The sequence below is a fragment of the Petaurus breviceps genome, unplaced genomic scaffold, assembly GCF_028583685.1.
Source record: "Petaurus breviceps papuanus isolate PSGF00001 unplaced genomic scaffold, PetGlider_PUasm1.0 208, whole genome shotgun sequence".
Classification (NCBI taxonomy): Eukaryota; Metazoa; Chordata; class Mammalia; order Diprotodontia; family Petauridae; genus Petaurus; species Petaurus breviceps.
Window position 1 is genome coordinate 24474819 of NW_027185852.1, and position 21238 is coordinate 24496056.

Sequence of the window (21238 nt, forward strand, 5' to 3'; positions counted from 1 at the left end):
CGGGGCCAGGCAGCCCCATGTCCAGCCAAAGCCCAAACGGCCGTCCCTTAAGGGCTCACTTACCAGCATCACTCATCCCATTAGAGATGGAGGAAATAAGGGAGTCTGTGGTGTCGGGGCGCTTTAAACTGTTCCCTGAACTGCTGTGGGTCAAGACTGAGGCCGATCCTGAGGAACTACAAGATAAGGAGCCATTTCAGTAAGTTTTGAGGTAAGACCTAACCCTACACCCTGCCGCCCACCGGCCTGTCCTAAGTCTACCCAGGCTCCCCCGTGGCCAGCCCCAGCTCAGCAGGCTGGCACCCCCTCAGGCCCAGCCTCTGCCGAGGCAAAGCTCAGCATGGGCACTCCTAAGTGAGGGCTCAGGGGAGGGCAGCGCCAACGGAGCCCACAGCTGGCAGAGAGCCAGAAGACCCTGACTTGGCATCCGCTGCTCTGCCACTGTCAGGTTCACACAGATAATAAAGCAGCAGGGCAAAGGAAAACATGGGAAATGAAATAATCATTACACAATGTCCATGCAGCTCTTCGTGAATCTGAAATCTCAAATCTGAAATCACATTTCTCATACAAAGCAACTGGCGCTATCATCAGGTCCAGCTCTGGTCTGGTGGTGATTTCACTTTATTTTAAGCTATGATACAAACATAAATTTTAACTTCCCATTATTTCTTTGGTGATAATCAACCACTCCCAAACCTTTATCCAAATATCTCACAGCAGCAAAAGTCAGTGATCGATATTTGTAAACATCTCTACACAATAGGGGGGTAAATCACCTACCACAGGAAGCTTCAAGAAAACCAACCTCCAAGTGACTTGGGGCTCTTAAATACAGCATATAAAAATTACTTATCTTAATATCAACTGCTCTAAAAAAATTTATTTCTACAAGGGCACTGGGCTGGGGGTCAGGAACACCTGAATTGGATCCTGCCTCAGATACTTGCTGTATGACCCTGGGCAAGGTACTTGACCTCTGCCTACCTCAGTTTCCTCATCTGAAATATGGGGATAACAATGGCACCTGTTGCAGAGGGATGTTGTGAAAAGATGAGATGATCGATGTCTGGTGCTCCCCAGGGGAGCTAGAAGCTTTCCCTCTCCTGGCAAAGCCTGGGTCCTAGCCATCAGAAGATAGGCACCAAAAAACCTCACCCTGAGCGGGCCTGGCCCAGCCCCCTTCTTTAGAGTTGATACAGATCCAGAAGAAGGTCTTTGAGATGAGCCAGTGTGTGCAGAGGAATCCAGAACTCAAGGAAAAAAGCTCCAAAGTTAAAGGTCCAAGAACCTTCACATACCAGGCAGCCTGACAGACTGCAACGGCACCACGTAGCCCAGTCACAATGAGTCAATAAACATTAATAAAGTACCTACCATGTGCCAGGGATTCAGCAATGGGGCCTTACAATTGAGGGAAAGAAGATGACAACACCCAAATGGGATGGAGCAGGAGCAGAGAAGCCCAATGTCAGGCAGAGATGGGGGCAGGGTCGGGGAGAGAGAAGGAGGGCTGTGCAAACACAGACCAAAGCTAAGTGCACTGGTCATTCTCCCCAGGGAGCTCCAAGCAAAGGCTGCATCAGCACCTTCAGGTATGAGCTACAAGGGGTTCACAATCAATAAAAATGCTGTCAAGCTCAAGAAGAAGCAGAGCCCTACAACTTCAGGAAGTGACACCCTCCCAGTGCTCCACAGACGTGTGGGCAGGGGTCCACAGGTGCAGAATACTGCAAACATCAGGGCTTAAAAAATGAATTGGTTGGTCTTATCAAGGTCAATTTTTCTTTTTTTAAAAAAGGTTACTGTAGAAATGGCTTGAATGGGAAAACCAGGAAATTACAACACCAAGATGATCAGTGACAATGTCGTTTTAAAACATTCCATGAGTTCAGAGGCGAGACCAGAATGACACTGAAAAGGAGCAGGGAAAGGGGGCAGATGAGGACCTGGCCTGGTCTGCTCTCCACATTCCGTGCTGTGCTAACACAACTACCGAGGCTTGACGACTTCACATCGAAGAGCAGGAGGCCAAGAACGCCAAGGAAGATCACAGGGCCTCCGCCCACATCTCTCTTCTGTCTCCAGACTCTAGGAGGGGGGGCTCCCTTCTCAAGGCTACCATCACTCAGATCCACAAGAGACTTTCCCTTTGCTTAAAGGATCCCGTTATTGCTAAGACAAGTCGAGATTTCACCTGCTCTTGCTATAGGCAGGGAGGGCTCCCACAGACGTTACCAAACCAGGCCTGTGGGCCAGGGGAAGTGACTAACTGCTTTCCTTGGGGACCCCTTTTGTTAAGACCTCTGATCTGACTTACGTGAACCTTTGAGTAAAGGACATGTAAGTCAGGGAAGCCTCCAACAGGGAACCCAGACTCAGGAAAAGCCGACTGCAGAGGGTTCACAGCAAAGACAGGCAGAGTCTCAGGGATGTTGAGCCCAGGAGGGATGGGAGAGGCCCAAGAAGGAGATTCTGAAGACACAAAGGGAAATAAAATAAAATGGAATTTTTTTTAAAAAGGACTTTATTTCCCGTTCTGAATTATCTCCCTGCCACCTCTCCTACCATTGAGAAAGCAAGAAAAACAACACTCGTTACAAGTATGGATATGGTCCAACCAAACCAATGACTGCACTTGCCATTTCTGTCTGTCAGAGTACAGCAGGGTCTCTAGAGGGGGGGCAGCATGTTTCTTCTAGAGTCCTCTGGAACTGTGATTAGTTTAGGAAACAATTTCTATCAGGAGGAAAAACAGAGTTTGTCTGAAGATATCAATGTGGATACATCAGGAACTCAAGAAGAATGCAGAGAAGACAGACTCAAGGCAAAGCAACAGTTCACTGGGAGAAGAGACCCAAGAGGGACAGGCCCTCCGTGTCTGAATGCTCTCCTCCTCCTGGACCTTTTTACATCCTAGATAGGCCAGAACAAGAGCCAAGGCCAAAGAAGCAGCCTCGAGGGTCCAGGTAAGTGTACCCTCAAGGTCTCAAAGAACTGGCAGATGTGACTCGTGCACACACTGCCAGGCAGAGGGTCCCTGGACCGAAGGAGGACAAGTGTCCTGATGCTGAAGAAAACAAAAAAGAGGCTGCAAACATGAAGTTTGTATTTGTAGCAAGTTGTATTTTAGCTCCTGGGGAACAATAGTAAGATCCCCAAAAGGCCAGCCAGGCTCCCCTGAGAACATCCCAGCTCACCGGGCTGCACCTTTTCAGACGAGAGGAAACCCTGGGGATACAGTTTACCCAGATTGTAGCAAAGCCATGGATCAGATGAATCCCTAAGAGGCTGGACGGCTGTCTCCAATGGAAGACCCTCATGGATCTGGGCCCAGGCTGGTGAGCATTACTTATTAACCACTTAGATTAAAGGCACGGGTAGTCTGCTTATCACATCTGCAGATGACATCCAGCTGGGAGGGAAAGCCAACACAGCAATGGCAGTGTCAGAATCCACTCGGCAAGCTAGAGCCTGGGCCTGAACCTGACCTGAAACTCAATGAGGACAAATCTCAAGTCTTGCCCTTGGGTACAAAAAATTAACACAAATATGATGGTGGATGCACTGATGTTCTGAAAAAAGACCTGGGGGTTTTAGTGGACCACAAGGTCCAAGAGCCAGCAAAGATATGCAGGAACCATGCATGCTAATGCCATCTTGGGCTGCACTGAGAAGGGCTGGAGCTTCCAGGGATGGGGAGGAGACAGTCTCATTGTCCTATGCCCCCATCTGGAATACTCTGCTCAGTTTGGGGAAACAGATTAAGGATCTTGCTAAACTAAGCTATACTGTACAACGGAGGAAAGCAACCAAGGTGCTGATGAAGGGCCTTGAGGACGGGCTGAAGCAACGGGGTATGTTTATCCCAGAAAAGAGCAGACTCTGGGGAGAGATGACAGCTATCTTTATGTGTCTGAAGAAAGGATCAGAATGTTCTCTATGGCTTAAGGAGGCAGAACCAGGAGCAATCAGGGGAAGCTGCAAAGCAGCAAAATTAGGCTTGACGCAGAAAAATGAGACCACTTCAAAACCAGTAACGTCTCCATGTGTAATGGGCTGTCTTCTCGGAGGTCCTCAAGAAGAGGCTGGACAGCCACTCACAGGGCTATCAGAGCACAGCATCATGCAAAGTCTGTCTCTCAAATTCTGGTTCTATGCAGAGTATGTATATTTAAAAAGCAAACAAAAAAAAAAACCTACTGTTCACAGCTTCCCCATTCCTGAAGTGTTTCTAAGTGGTGATGGATTGCTGATTTCCCAATAAAAGGGAATCCAGAAAAGAAAAATCAGTCAGATTGAGATCAAGATATAAAGTGCATAGAGGGGAAGGAAGATGTCAAAGATTTTCAAATATTCTCAGAACTTATTAATACTGAAAGTAAAGGGGACCAAGTGGATACTGTGAAATATGGACCTAGTTGGCTGGCACATGGAGGAAACTCCCTCTCTACTACCTTTTCAAACTGTCTCCGAGGTGGAGAGCAGAGGTTCTTAACTGAGGCTCTGCAGACTCACTTTTTAAATAATTTATTGACTCAATTTCAACAGAATTGGTTCCCTTTGTAGTCTTAGGTATTTTATTTGATGCATTTTAAAGCACTAATCTAAGAAGGGGCCCATGAGCTTCAGCAGACTGTTGTCAAAGGGATCTAGAACACAGAAAAGGAGAAGAAGCCCTGGGGGAGAGAATACAAACTACCTCTGTGCTGAATATTTATCCACTACCACCCCACCTCCCCTGAAGTATTTGTTTCAGTAAAGCAAAACAATGCCTGAAAAGACTCTTTTTAAAAAATATTTTATTTTCAGTTCTACATTTTCTCCTTCCCTCCACCCTTTCACCAAACCACTGAGAAGGCAAGAAATAAACACCTCTTCCCAGAAAGGATTTCCCAATCATATATCATAATCATTTCATCCAGATTCCTTGGAAGACATAAAGCAGGGAAATGTCTCCTTGCCAAAGGTTGTAGCTGTGCTGCCTGAAATCTAGAGCAGAGGACAGCTGACGAGGACCCGCTGGTGCCCTACATGTTACTTTTGCTGACAGTACTGTATTGGTTGTATATCTAGACCCAGAACAGAGCAGAATCTCCTAGAAGATATCTGTAACCTCTCTTTTGAAGTATGATCTGACCATCCACACAGTAAAGATCAAATGGATGAACGGTGTGCTTTGAGCACATGATGACAAGTACTTACCTGGATGGGTGAACTTTAGAGCCTATCTATTAACAAGTATCCTTAGGAGAAACAACACAAATGGATGAGTTGGGCCCAGAGTTGAACAAAGGGAAAACAATGGGATGGGAATATCTTTAAGGAAGTACAAATGACCCCAAGTTCCCCTTGGAAACAGAGGCCCGTCTTTTTAATACCAACATTCTATCAATACTGCTAAAGAGGGGTGGCTAGGTGGCGCAGTGAATAAAGCACCAGCCCTGGAGTCAGGAGGACCTGAGTTCAAATCCGGATTCAGACACTTAACACACACACACACACACACTAGTCGTGTGACCTTGGGCAAGTCACTTAACACCAAATGTCCTCCAAAAAGCAAAAAAAAAAGAAATACTGCTAAAGAGTGGTGCTGCATGAAACGCAACAAACAACCTTCGAAGAACTGGAAATGGACATCACCCAGAGGGCCCTGGGCAGGCACAAGGTCAGCTCCTCTGTGTCCCAGAAACTGCCAAGCACTGTAAGCAGGACTCTACATAATTCTAATATGATCAATGTCAATTTTCAAGTTCATTTGAAAAACTGATGACTATTAATTATCATTTAACAAAGGAAATATTTTCAAATCCCACTAGCTACAACAATAACTTTAGGGCCCCAGAGGCCATTCAGCTCAGACCCTACACCAGCCCTAAATCTCCCCACCACCAACACTCAGCAGCTTGGCCTCCCCTTGAAGCTCCCCCGAGAGGCAATCTACTTCCTTATCAAAGTACTCCAAGCCATTCTTGGGCAAAGCGTACTTGTTCACAAAGTTTTTTTTCTAAATGCAAAGTTGCTTCCAACATCTCCTAACAACTCCCTCTTCCATCTAGCTCTGCTCTCTGGGGCTGAGCAAAAGGCATGCACTTTCTCCTCATGACACCATGGGGCATAAGAACAGAAGCTGGGTATGAAGCCTGCAAGACTCACATCTGACTGTTACCCACGATGGTGACTCCCTTTATGACCTTCCTGGGCATCACCTGGACCTCTCTGACTCTTAATTTCTACATCTGCAAAATGAAAATATGACCCCAACTATTCCCTCCTTGCTTCATACAGTTGTGAGAAAGAAATGTGAGTGGGCATCAGAGGTCCTTGCCAAGGGGATATGACAGTGTCAGAGATCCAGGCCACCAGGCAAGTGGCTGGGAGCTTTGATAACAAGCCCTAATTCCTTCAAACCCCCTGGAACAAGCACTTTATGGCACCTGAAGGTGCTGTTCTTTATCTAATTTGGATTACTTTGGTTACTAGGATGACACTGGCATAGGATTAAATCAGTTGAGACTAAAGTCATTCACTCTTTTCCAACAAATTGTAGAGCTGTCCAAAAAACCCCTCAAGCACCAAATATTTAAAAAGTAAGTGAACCACTTCAAGACGATCTCCTTTCCACTTCTACTTACTCTATGAAGCGCTTTGGGGATGAGCTGCTTTGATGGAATTCATCGGCATCATAGAATTCATCTTCACTGCTAGAATAAGAAAACTCTGGGACTGTGTTTGGAGACAAGTTGACATGGCTTGGAGATGTCAGACTGCTACTAGGTGCTGAATGCCCACTTCCTAGGGAGTGAAAAATGCTGAGTTAAAAAAAGCATCGAGGGTGGGGGTGGGGAGATAGGTGAGGAAGTTAAGCCATGAAGAGAGCAGAAGAATTTGATTGAGTTGGTTGGATACACAAGCCCTGCCCTCAGAGTCAGTCTGCCTTGAGATTGGGAAAAGAAGAAAAGAGTGAGATGGATCCTGGACACACAAAATTAGTAAGAAAAGGCCATAGCTTTCCTTCTGTAGCTCATAGCACACTTCACAATAGCGTCACTGAAACGCTCAAAAAAGAAAAATTCCTCTTTCAGTTTTGGGAAAGCAGATCTTTCAATTCAATTCTAATTCAAGCAAACAGTTCATAGAAATTCCCAGTCTTTGGAGTACCAGGGAGTTCCAGCTTTCATTTCACATATAGTTAAATGATTAAAAAAGGAGCCAAATTATTCCAAAGGAAATATAAAATGGGAATTCTGTGACACTATCCAAGTTAAATTGAGGATTAAGTGGAGAATAACATATTTACTAATTACACTAAACATTTCTCAGCATACTCATCAAGAGATTTGAAGTCCACAAATATTTATCATGCACCTACTATGTGTAAGGCAGAGTTCCCCACTGACCCCAAGGAAGCACAGGTGTGTAACAATGCCAAACCAAAGAAACCACCATAAAACCCAGCCCATCTTTACCCACAATTCGAAGCTAACACCTATGGAAGGAATGAGTTAGAATAACAGGGAAACAATGGGAGCTATTACTGGTCATACTGGGCACAAGGGAGTTGGTCAGGATGAAGCCACCACCTCTCAAAGAGGATGTGAAGGTCACAGTCACGCCCTGAACAATGTTTGGTGTGTTTCTTTCTTAGGGAATTCTCAGCATGACTAGGGAAGCATCCGGGCCCTTTGAGGGTGGGATCAGAACAGTTCACACACTGCTCAAACCCAGGGGCTGTGGCTCCACCATGGAGGCCCCCCGGGAAACAAACACTGAACAAGCTGCCTCTCACCAAGCACTCAGAGCTTTAGGAAGGTCATTTCTTAGGGGCCATAGTCATGAGGATATTTGGAAAACTTTAAAATCACAAGTCCCATGAAACAGGTTAGCAGCTGACAATCCATCTTAAAAGCGAACCACAGGTGTTCAGAACTAAAAGGTTCCTTGTAAAACAGAGCTTTAAGGAATCTTTCTTTCCAAAAGAGAGGATAGAGAGAACCTTAAAATCATGGAACTATTTATTATAAGCAAAACTAAGTGCCCAAGTACTTGAAAAAAGCCATGCAACTCTGAATGAGTCTCAAATTAAGTGACTTGAATTTTCCCTTTGGTTTGTTAATGATATTGCTAATTCCTAATGATATTTTAAATGGAGAGAAATCTATGAACTGACATGCAGTGGGCCCTTGGGGGGGGGGGGATACAGTGGCCCGGAAGTGCTAAGTGAGGTAGAAGCAAGGAGCAGGAGGAAAGGGAGGGAGAGAAGCCCAGAAAACCCTAGGGGCAAGAAAGGATTCTCTTTCTGCCTTTGTGTGCCCAATGCCTGGCACATGCTCAGCTCCAATGGACCTGTGAGCTTAAAGGCTTGGAAGATCCCTTCTCCCCATGATGCAGATAGCAAGCCAGCCATGCCTGTCCATTCCCGCAAAGAAGTTTTCAACTGGGAATCTGTCTACACAACATGTTGAGAGCCGTGCACATCGTATGCGCTTCAGGAATAATGTCTGATGAATGAAGAGCTCTCCCAGTTATCTATGCAGAGGAATGGATCTCACTTAACTCTGAATGCACCCAACATGGGACCTTGTATACAGCAGACAATAATCAATGTCTACTGAATTAAAGTCTTAGAAATTGGGACTGATGCATCACTTACCTGCTATCAATGAATTTCTTTAACTATTGCAAATGTCCTTTTCTCTTTAAAAAACTAAGCCAAACCACATATGATAAACTGAAATAATTTATACCAAAATGAATGCATATCAAGAAAATAAGGTGATCTATTTTCTTCTTGTCCCTTATACCCAATACCCAAGCCTTCTCTGTTTGCAAGATCTTGACTAGTTCCTCTTTCGCAACATAGGAACTGTTTTTAAAGATGTCAACTTAATAACCACACGGAACAGCCCTGTATAAAAAAATCTACATGAATATTAACCACAACAAAGAGGCAACAAAACATTCACACTATGGGGCGGCCAGGTGGCTCAGCAAGTAAGAGCACTGGTTCCAGTGTCGGGATAACCTGGGGATCAAATCCAGGCTCAGATACTTAGCACCACATCCAGAAATAACTGGCCGTGTAACCTTGAGCAGGTTACTTAACCCCGATTGCTTACACAAAAACAAAACAAAACAAAAAAACATTCACACTTCACACTTTAAATTATCTGCAAGGATATTCTTGAGCTTTTTATGCCCAGATTTCTTTTTCCTTCTGAAATTCAGGACAACTGTCTGTACTATGACACAGAGGGAAACCCAGCTGAGCGGGAGGATGGTCGAGGCTGGCAATCCAGGCTGTGCTTACAGAGCCTCCAGCAAAAGACAGACTCATGGGGTGAATAAGGAGAAAACTTGAGGCTTCCCTCAGAGAGCTGGGGCCCAACAAGCAATGTTTGCTCCACAGAAGTCAGGACAACTTGCATTTAAAATCCAAAATCAACCTGATATCCCACAAAATAAAAACCCTGTCAAGAGGGGAAAGACAATGAGTCCACCAAAAAAAGGAGAAAGCCCAAGGTTAAGGCTCACAAGTGAAAGTAACCACAAACTGTCATTTGACATTTTTTAAAAAAGCCATTAAAAACTGGAATCCTTAGTGGAGTTTAAAAAAAACAAACCAGAAAACAACTAGATTTACTATGAAGAAAAAATATCGCCACAGTGTTAAAGGATCCCCCAGGATGAGCCACAAGAACACCAAGTTATATCCTGAAAGGCTGCAATGTTTCAATTAAGTTATAATTATTTGCTTAAAGCTTTGGAGTTCAAGTATAATTATCAATTTCAAGTATTCAACTATCTCAGGTGAAACTGGCACAATGGAAAAATACTCAGATGGTCAGCCCCAGCAACAAATTTCTCCTTCCTTTTCCCTGGCAATGAGAAAAAATGAATTTGAAGAAAGGCATGCAATGGAAAGATACAGGTTAAACCCATCTGTACCTGTGCTGTTGGGTGTTGGTGTCTGAGGATGTCCCAAAGAAGTGACTCCAGGTCCGACAGGAAGGGACGATGGACGTGGCTCTGATTTACACAACGGGGCAGACTCTGAGATATTTGGACAAGTGAAACAAGGGAGAAAGACAGGACAATGAAAAAAATATTATGGGGTTTCCTGGGGGATATTTGGAACTCTGTGTGCATGTACAGACATGTGTGTACACACGTACACGCACACACATGCACGCACGCACGCACACACACACACACACACACACACACACACACGCACGCACGGCTCAGTTTAACATTCAGACACTTTTGTAGGAGGATTGCCAGAGCTCATGATACATCTATCGAGCTTGGGATTCATTATGCTGCTTGTTCTTTCCTTTAAAAGAAATCTGTCAACATTCACAAAATAACCTTTTAAGCATTTGTAAATGTCAACAAGGAGTCTTCTTTTGGATTTCAGACAATTTTTCATATACCTAACCCAGAACGATGAGAACATGGCAGCTGTGCCATGGAAAGGTGTGGCCAGCTTTAAATTTCCCAGTCCCCTTCCTTCCCATCCCCCAAATAGCTGAGTACAAAGGACTGCCGCTTCACAAACCACAGGCCAACCAAAACCTGCAAATGACTCATCAACCCCATTTGGTCCAAGGTTTTGCCCCTCCTTCTGCTCAGTATCAACAACTATTCCGTATGCTACTAAATGCTCAAAGGTATAAGGCAGCCATGACTGTCTATGAACGACCTCTGAAGATATTAAGGGCCCTTTTCCCCATTCCACAAGGGCACTACTTCTGTCTAGCACAAGGATTCCTGGTAGAATTCTGGTTAACTGTTAGCTCAGCAACTCTAAGTGCACTGAGAAAACCTGTCCCTTACTTTGAAAACAGACATCACCAACCACCACCCACCCTCCTCTCTGGCCAACCCAGCCTCCTTCAGACACTATAATTATATAAAATATAACAGAACACCAAATGCAATTTAAAAAAAAACAACACCCCCCCTAATTCATTCTACCTAGGATTTTGATATAAAACAACAGGCAGCAGTGAGCTTGTGCCAGTCTCCTTTGTAACAGAAATACAAAACTAGGTTCTCTAATGAATGGCCCAAATACCATACCTGGAGGTAAGACAGTCTGGGTAGGCATTGTGCTGATCACTGGTTCCAAGGGATTAGGCTGATATATTGCATCTACAGGGTTGATGGTACTCTAAAATAAAGAAAGTCATTTTTAATTAATATTCTCTCCCATACTGTCCCTTCCCCATGTTAAGAAATACCCCCATTTATGACAGCAAAATCCTATGGTCAGCTACACAGATACAAATCAACGAGAGCAAAGAAGAAAGTAAACCCCCTTCCCACACAGAGGTACAAGCAATGGTTATAATTAAAGAAAGCAGAGTAAAGAGGGGGAAAAACTACAAATCAACATACCTCAGACAAACAGGATTAAAATTACATGGAAAGGGGTTTTGGAACAGGGTGCAGAGGTTTAAAGAGATACCACCTCTAAATACATTCCAATGTTTCTCAGCAATTTGCTGCAAAATTTCTGAGAACAACTTCCTCTCTTGCCTTCTTGGCCTTACCTAACTAAAATGTACACCTGTCACTAACGAGTGTGTCTGGACGGCTCCCCAGCTGTCTTCACACCTGGTCCCACCCCATTACTACCTAACATCATTGTGGATGCACATGTAAGGGTTTTGCACTAAAAGCACAAAATGTGAATCTCTGAAATGAAGAAAAAGACACATTTTTCTAAGTTTCAGGAAGGAGAAGAAATAAACATACATGCTGTCTACAATTCTAGAAAACATTAGAATATTTCACTGACTCTATGGGGCTTACCTGTCCAATGATAATTACAAAGATTTATTTTTAAATCACCCGTGTCAGCAAGTAGATGGGCCCCCTATCCCAGAATGCAGCCTAACAGCTTCTCTGATGCTATTTTTCTTCATTAAAAAATTTTATTGATATCTTTTGAATTTTCCATTATCAGTTTTCCTCAATGTCTCTGCATTCTGTCTAAGAAACAGTATTTTTAACAACCCCCCCCCCACAAAAAAAAAAAGAAAAAGGAAAAAATCTAGTGCTGACAATTTAAAGGAAGATCATGGTTAGACAGTAGAGTTGACAGATAACCTTGTTATCTGCAAAGGGGAAAGTAGAACCAAACCAAGAAAACTACAAGCAATCCCTTAACTTGTTTGGGTCTCTTAAAAACAGCAATTTAAAAAACATATTCGAAGGTGTTTGGAGAAGGAATTACTGTGAGGATACAGCATAGAGTAATATTAGTACTTACAGAAAATGGTATTTATAAAAGTTAGTAAGAAAAGTCCTAGATACGAAGATACTAAAATAAACAGGGACAATGCTTTACCTGTAATTGGTAATATAAAAGAACATTATAAAGCATAGACATCTTTATGTCAAAGAGCTTAAGGGTTTCAGAACAATGAGGACTGGATGCCTGATACCAAGTTAAAATGTATACCTTGGGTGTTCCATCTGAAAAAAATTTTGCATGGTTATTTCTTAAAAAAATAAAACTTTCTGGGGAAGGGCTCTCTCAGCCCCAATGGAGCTAATTAAGATGGACACCCCAGTTCTCATTAAAACCAATTCCCTGCAATTCTAGAGTTCTGCTCTAAGATAACTGAACAAGCACTAAAACTCACTGGAACATTCAAGATCCTGGGACCCAGGACGTCACTACAAATTATGATGGGTGAAAAAAGAAAGACTTCACATCTGTCCTCTCATTTCATCCTCCCAATCACCTGGGGAGGTAGGTGCTATTCTTAGCCTCATTTTACAGATGAGGAAACTGAGGCAGACAGCAGTGAAGTGGCTGGCCAAAGGTCACAGAGCAAGCAGGTCTCTGAGGTTAAATTGGAACTCCTGACTTCCAAGTCCAGAGCTCCAGGCACTGTCGCACAAAGAAGCAGCGCACTGGGCTACTGGTCTTGACAGGAATTCAATTCCTTGGCAAATATTAACTAATAATGTCTTTTCTTCATCCACTTCTCCTGTAATCAACAGTGGCAGGTGTTGCTATGCAGATATGCCTACATCCAGTGGAAATTTCCAATGTTGATCTTTTCCTTCAAGGGTCCCACACTTAATCTGAAAAGATGCCAGCACTGGTCTATTTCTAAGAAAACTAAGTTTACAATGTTTTAAGCGTTAAGAGTCTGAGGGCAGGCCTGTCACCAGGGCCCGCACACACATATTGGTGACTACTGCACATCAGCTGCACTGAAACGTAGGAACTGCTTTTCCAGGATTTTCCATGGTTCCTGTAATCAATCTGAGGCTGCTCTAGTCCAAGAGGAACGTACTCTAAAAGTGTTCTATTCAATTCTGTGCCCAGCAACCAGGGAAGGACTGGGAATCGAGCGACAACTTAGGCAAGACTCAGGGAAACTTGGGGAGGAAGCATGCCAAAGAGATCCAAAGGCATGGCACTGGACAATGCAGCCTCTATGAAGAGGCTTCCTATCATGGAAGATGCACCAGTCGCTGCTTCCCAACAGTGGAAGGCGAAACACTTCCCTCTCTCTCTTTTGGGAAATGTGAAGCTACAAGGGCGCTAAGTTATGGATGCACCGCCTTCTACCAAGGTGCTTTTCAGTCTTTATTTGGGGGGGGGCAGTTTGGGGTGGCAAGGCTAGAGCTTACTGGGAAGTGATTCACAAAATGTGAAAAAAAAATGTAGAATAACAGCTTCTATCCATCATTGTAAAGAGAAAACAGCCCTTCAAATCCTATCACTAAGAATTTAAAAAACCACTCTTATTTTGAAGTCAAATGCATGGGCACAGACAGCTTTACCAACAAAGGCTAAAACAAGTCAATGGAAATTAGGCCACAGGCTGCCAAGCGCTCCCAGACTCTCCTAGATCAAACAGAGACACATGCTGGGGAAGCAATGAGGAGAGAGATGTGTGACTGTTTCCTTCAGAGCAGGGGTTTGAAGGCTTCTGTGGGTCCTGGACCCCTTTGGTAGCTGCTGTGACCTCTACACACCCCTTCTCAGAATCATGTTTTTAGATGCCTAAAATTTCTGGTATTACAAAGAAAACCAATGACTGTGAAATAAAGCTCCAAACCTTTGGGGAGAAAGTTTATATTTTCAACTTGCCTCTCACAGCCACCATTTATATTTCCAAAAGTAAAAGCTCTTCAGAAGATAGACTAGAGTTTGAGCACATGACAGAAAATGTCTAAATATCCTCCCCCTCCATCTAGACAATTAAGGCATCTTAGAAATGTTCTATAAACTTCCACAGCATCATCTGCAAACATCAGCTGCAAGTTCCTTCCCCTCCTCGAGAGGAGGCACCTGGAGTACCAGCTGTCCTCTACCAGGTTCTCTTCAGGCTGAAAAGGTTTTGGGTGACAATGGGGCCAGCACTACAATCTGTCCTTGAAAGCTAAGCCTGGCTGTGTTCAGAGGAATTCATTGTCAGAAGGCTGTGAGGGGCCAAAAGAGGGCATTTCAAGGTCATTTATTTAGCCTAATTCCTTCATGCATAAGATGAAGAAGAGTGCCTCAGAGCAGTCAAATGACCTGCCAAAGGTCACAGCCAGTAAGGGGCAGAGCCAAGACTCAAACCCAAGTGCAGTGTGACTTCACTGCACATGCCTGACTCCTTTATGAGGCAGGGGATTCACTGAATGATGCGATATGGGACCACAAGAATTCACAAAGCTCTTATCCAATGATGTGGACGTGCTCCAGCTCAGTGAGTGCACACCCCCCATGATGGAACAGACCTTTTACAACCTCGATGATTACTCAGAATGGTCTCTCTCTTGACTGTCTTCAGGTCAGGCTATGGTCCTTGCCCAGCAGGCTTACAAATTAAAACAATGAGTCTGTGTACACCACAATGATCCCCAATAAGCCCTTAGGAGCAGGGAATTAGGAAGTAAAAATTCTATCATGCCAATAAAGTGGGGTAAGTAACCTCTTTACTCCCTCTGCTCTCCCTGGCCATCTCTGTGTTGTAAATCACACTAAAAAAAGAGGAGACCGTGTTCATCCTGATAAGTTTAATCAACAGCATTCATGAATTTCCAGATTGCAGTTGTATTGTATGCCTTCAAAGGAAAAAAAATGCATTTCCTCTATTAAGCTTTAATCATGGTATGCAAGTAGTTTAATGAGGTGCTTGGAATTATCTACTGGGCAATTTTAAATTAATGAAAAGTAGCCTGACATATAACCAATGTTTTCTGCTTTCTGTCTAGAAGGGAGGAAGGCTGATGGTTGAGGAAGAGGAGGAAAGAAAAGCCTAAAGACTATTAGAATGGAGGTTCTGTGGGCCAGGATACTGGTGGAACTGAGGAGGCAAGCAGAACATCCCCAATGCCCTCCACTCTGGCAACATCAGCCAATCCTGCAGCCAGTTGGCTGAGCCCACACATGACAGGATACATGTTGTTTGCAATCTGTTCCAACAAAATCACAGTACATACCCCACAATAAGTGCAATACCAAGATATATAGGGAGGTTATTAAAATATTAAAAACTTACTTAGAATTGATTTCTTTCTAAAGAAAAAAAAGTACCTTCCTTAAGTTACCAACAGCAGTTCTCTATGACAATATCATTTGCCTTCTTGTTTCTGCCAAGGGGAGTCCAAATTAAACATAACTACAGTACAGATATTTCAACCCTCAGAACTGTTCCCTAAAGACAGCTCTCCTTCATTCATACCCACCGCTGTCCATAAAAGCTGGATTTCTACACCACGATTACTTGATGCATGCAAGATGGTTTGATTCTATAGGAACTTAAAGCAAATATGAGACTTCCATTTAAAATCCTAAATCAGCAAAAAGCAGCCACAATTCATTGTGTAATGATTAGTGAAAGACGGCCAACTTCAGGAGGTCAAGGAAAGTTGCCAGAACAGAACAAGAAGGGTAGGTAAGTTGAAAAGAGAAAACAAGTTGTAAATGAGCGGAAACTCAGCCCTCTGCTGCGAGGACGGTGGGTTTTAATGGTCTGCAGAGGTAAAGGGAACTTTAAAAGATTAGATTAAACTTACTATCAATCCATATGCGTGCTTGTCCTCATTACTTTGGTCCTTAAGGAGAAATGTTCAACACGTTAACAATCATTGACAAGTCACAGAGAGTGTCTTCCCCCCACTGAGCAGCAGCTCACATCTGCTTAAGGGCTCAAGTGGCAGCAGATGCTGCCATTCCCAAGACCAAGTGGAGATGAGCTACCCCACCTAAGCAGCCCTGGTCAGGAACACAACCAACACCATGATGAGGATTATGTATTCAAAAGGCCAACCATGTACTGCCCGGTGATATTCATGCCAAGGACTCAAGGCAATTGTGTGCAGGTAACACTCATTATTCACGATCGATCTATCTGAAGTTTTAAATGTATGCCCCCCTCCAGTCAGACCAATGCCTTCTCCGTTACCACCCTCCACTCTCTTCTCCCTGTGTGAGGACACTTTGCTTGTATTGTATCCCATGGGATAACTGTTTTTCAAGAGTTGGAAAGAGGTAAGTTGCCTGCAACTAAATATATGATTTTATTCATATTCACTCTGATTCAACCAACATTTATTGTCTGCTCTGCGCAAAGCACTACTACACTCCTGGGTAAAAACAAAAATGAAAGAAAGAGTCCTTACCCTCAAGAAGTTTTGACTGTACATAAAAAAGCAAAGTGGGAGAAGAAGAGAACATTGACAGAAGGAAGTACCCGTCAGGAGAGGCTCACAGAGGTTAGAAGGAAGGCAAAGTATTCTCAAATGCCAAGATAAAGCAAAGAATACATTCCAAGAATAAGAGGTGGCCTGAGCAAATGCATGGAGGTCAGACAGGAAGTATTACATTTCACAAATTCCCAGCAAGCCAATTCGGCTGGAATTTATGCGAGGGGAATAATGACGGGTAGATGTGATATATAGATATGATGTAGACTATGGAGAGCCTTAAATGTCAAGTGTTAAGGAGTTTGTGTGTTAGCTTAGAGGCAATGAGGGGCCCTTGAAGGATTCTGAGAAGTGTGACAGTTAGATCTATGCCACTGAAAAATTATTTGAGTGGTTGTGGAGAAAATGGATTAGAGAGAAAGGAAAGACTCCTGTCAGGAAAACTAGCAGGTCAACAAAGTGGTCTAAGGAAAAGATGAAGAAGGTGTGAATTACAGCGGCAGCTGTGTAAGTGGAGAGAAAGGGCCACATAGGAGAGAGGTCATGGAGGTCCAAGTCAAGATGTGGAAAGAGGATAGAGAGGACAGAGGGGGAAGGAGGAGTCAGACGACTGAAATTATGGCCCCAAAAGACTTAAGGCTGGTGGCACCCCTAACAGACACAGGGAAATGCAGGAGGGAAATACTGGGGGAAAAGGATGAGTTACATTTGGGACATACTGATTTTGAGTAGAGAACAATGAAGAGGCATTGTCTAGCAAGGAGAAGGAAATATAAGACTGATGTTCAGGGAGGGGAATATGCCGGGAACCATCTGTGTGGAAATGAAAGCAGTGCTGGAGATGGAAGAAAAGATGACTGGTGCTAGTCATGCTAAGGGACAGGAGATGAATTATTATATACTATTAAGATACTTGTCCCACTTAAGTTCAAAATAATGTCAATTCCACGTCAATTAAGGACTTGGAAATGGGGATCACAACAACCTAAAAGCAGTGGAGTAACTGACTAGCTAGTCTCAGGGCTGTGAGGACCCTCAGAGTGCATATGGTCCAATCCCCGAAACCACCAAGGATTCTCTTTAAACCTGATGAGGGCCATGCGGTCTCTGGACATCTGAAGTGATGCCAGACCTTCCGTAGAGAGCAGGTAACAAGTCAATTTTCTCCAAATTATTATGTTAAATATGCTATGGGAGAAAACAGGTTCTCTAAATATCATAAAAATATATCTTAAATCAGATGTTTTAAAATTCAATTATAAAACTAGATGGTAAACTTTTCATCACTTGCTTAGATTAGTTCTTATAAAGCATACATTTCTCTTGAACATTCCCCTGGATTTCTTCTTTTAATTACATTAAGACAAGACTATAGACAGGAAGGGATTAAACACAATGAATAAAATAATAATTATAACTAGAGATTAAAAAATTACTGAAAAACTATGCAGAGAAAAAAAACAGGTTACTTTTGGTTCAGGTGACAAAAGTCCACACATATTCATTTTTACTGCTAATTTGCTAAGAACTTAAACCATAATGGTCACATATCAAAGAAAGTGTTGGAGAGATATTTAGATGTTCATGTTAAAATGTCAATGGTAGTTACAAGTTTCAAATCAAGAGTATGGACTGGATTTAAATCCTCTCTCTGTATGTGATCTAATAGCAGATAGCAGAGAAGCACAAATTTAGATTAACCTGTTGAGGGATTATTCTCTAGCCATATATTCCAACCATCTTTATAGAATTTTCAGAATTGGAGGAGAGCTCAGTGGTCACGTAGCCCAACTCAAAGCTACAAAAGATGCCTTCCAACAGCCCTGCCAAGTGGCCATCCAGCATCTGCACAAAGGCCTGCAGTGAAGGGAAGCTCACTACTTCTCAAGTTGCAACAAGGCCTCTCTACAACCCCTCCCTACTGCTGGTTCTGTCCATTGGGACCAAAGACAAGGGGCCTAACGCCTGTTTTGTATGCCTGGTGACATCTGCTCAAATCAACGAAGATCAGCATTGTGCCCTTCCCAGTCTTCTCTTCTCCAGGCCAAACACACACAGATTTGAAACCAGTTGCAATTTTTAAAAGAGTTGTGCTAAGGATGAATACAAAACTCCTGCTTCATGACTGGACAGAGGGCACCACAAGGTCAGGCCTGCTCCCTGGGGTTTCAGACCCGAAACAAACTACCCTCCTCCTTGCTAGGCATCCCAGCAAGAAAATAAGGCTAGGTATGGCCATCCAACAGGCAGGCCTGCCTCCGTGCAGAGCAACATGGCACATCAGGACAGTCAAGGCTTGTGCTGATACAGATCATCTAATCGTTCACCTTCCTCATCAGATCTTCAGACTCACTACCCAACAGTCAGCGTAGCCCCAACCCCTCCCTGTCTTCAGAGTATTAAACCCCCAACCTGGCAAAGATCATCCTCCCTCACCTCGCTGTTTCTCCCCTCAGTCATCTGATCTCTCATTCCCAGTTCTGAACACTGGTCCTCCCTGTGACTCCATCTTTCCTTGATTGTAGCAACACAGCCGAGATCTGGATGTCTGAGATCTGGGCCACACAAAAACGCTAACAAATTTCAGCAGGCTTTTGGCCAGCATTATAGATCTGAGTGTTTGAATCTTGGTCCCACTATCTGAAAATGAAGCTTCATTTCTCTGCAGAAATGTATTTATTCCTTCTAATAAGGAAAGATATTCTAGCAAGGCTTTTCTTGCATAAAATAGTGTACTTTTCAATGAAATGAAGCATAAAAGTCTAACAAAATATGGTAGAGGGGAATTCCTCATTTAAGTTAGGTGGGAAACTATACAAGAAGCTCATGGAAAAGAAAGTGCTTTGGGGAAGGGAGAGAGCATCTGGAGATCCTACTCTCTTACCCAGGCCTCTACAGAGGGGCTTTGAGGGGGCAGAGGATTGGGCTCAGTCCGAAAACCAGGTTCAAGACCCAGCCGGTACTGATCTGATTCAGCTCTATTCAACAAGCACCTGCTATTATGTGTCAAACACTGTGCTATACACTGGTGATATAAAAATAAAAATGAAGCAAAAGCAAGCCCTGCTCTCAAGGAGCTGACATTATTCTGGGGGGAAATGACATGTCCAAAATCACTGGGACATAAATACAAAGTAGTTGGAGGACTGGGAAGTGAGGTGGAATGGGGAACATGAAAGGTCTGTTATAGAAGGTGACACCTGAATTAGGCCATGAATGACAAGGACCACTGTGCCTCAGCTTTCTCATCTAATAGGGACACTAAGACTCGGGCTACCTCATGGAAGAGCAAGCGCTTGGTAACTGTCAACTACTACACAAACGTTCATCAAACTCAGGGCTTCCAAATCCATATTATCCAAACAACTAAAAAAATATATATATGTCAAAGATTCTTAAATTCTATTTATCAATTAACAGTCTCCAATCACATAAGGTGTGACCCAGCCAGGCTCTACTTCTTACAGAAGAATACCCATTTCAAGCACCAGAGCTGTTAACATCACAAACTGTTAATTATGTGATGTGGGGTTTGTTTTAGGAAACTCCACTTTCTGTTCTGACCAGATCTAGATCACGGCAGAAAAAAGCTTCCAAAGTGGCCCACAAAGCTCGTACGCTTGTGTTCCCTTAGACTCCAGGTGATAAACGTACGCCTAGATGAAAAGACTCTCAAGTGCAGGGAAGGTATCCGACAAAGGAAGCCAATGTGGCAGCAGTGTGACCAAGAGCCTGGCCAAGAAGCTCCTCTTCTACCCTCTTCACTACTCAGCCAGAAGCTGAGGAGTTCCATTTGGCTCCTGAAGAAGTTTAGAGAGTGAAGGCTTCTAGGAGACTCCACAAATCCATGAGAGCCTCTAGGAACGCTGAGAAGCCTGGGATTATTATTATTATTTTTCCATTAGCCCTAAGTGTCAGAGTTAAAATTATGTAATTGTGCAATTAGAAGAAAGACTCCAAGAGACTGTAGTGGATCTAATCTTTCTCTGGCCAGGCAAAAGATTAAAACAAGCCACAGAGAAAGGTACCTATCAGCTTCTTGAGTATTTAGAATGCACAGCCTCTCTCAAAAAAGCCAACTCAACTGTTTTAGCAACCTGGTGGCCTTGTTCTTGAGTTAAAACATACCTGTTGGGGTTCTTTGTTCACTTTTCCTTAACACTGAAGAAAGCTGCTTGGCATTTCTTGCATAAAAACACTTCATACCCTTCCTTGTTGGCAGCTCCCTTAGTAAATTACTCCTTCCCCAAGGGCTTTTTTGTGGCAGGGTCTGCTCCTGTTTACTTTTTCTAGCGTCTTTATATTCTGTCTAAAAGTATGATCATCCTGAATGAACAGAATGCTGCTTGATAGTGCTGAACTACAATTTCCCGTCTTCTTTGCCATTTCTACCATTAAGCCTCACAATTCTAGAGTTCCAGTTACTAATAGCAAACAGTTTTATCTCTACAAAAAACATATTTGAAAAATAAATGGCTGAGTCTCCAGGTGATCTCTGCCAAAAGACCACAAATGCAGATTTATCAGGTGGGCTAGAGCTAATAACTTGTCAGAGGAAGACTGATAATGA

The 21238-nt window shown here is 43.4% G+C and overlaps 1 protein-coding gene across 11 annotated transcripts in view; it reads right to left on the reverse strand.

Moving 5' to 3' along the window:
* LOC138165352 (oxysterol-binding protein-related protein 9) overlaps positions 1 to 21238 on the reverse strand; it is a 163885-nt gene that overhangs the window by 7873 nt on the left and 134774 nt on the right. For 9 of the 11 annotated variants that reach the window (XM_069093596.1, XM_069093592.1, XM_069093591.1 and 6 more), the window contains 5 exons: positions 16039 to 16077; positions 11086 to 11176; positions 9949 to 10053; positions 6636 to 6795; positions 64 to 176 (listed from right to left, as the gene is read on the reverse strand). In XM_069093596.1, the coding sequence (XP_068949697.1) occupies positions 64 to 176; positions 6636 to 6795; positions 9949 to 10053; positions 11086 to 11176; positions 16039 to 16077 (508 nt within the window). The remainder of the gene's footprint in view (positions 1 to 63; positions 177 to 6635; positions 6796 to 9948; positions 10054 to 11085; positions 11177 to 16038; positions 16078 to 21238) is intronic. The other 2 variants (XM_069093597.1, XM_069093587.1) reach the window with 1 other exon arrangement.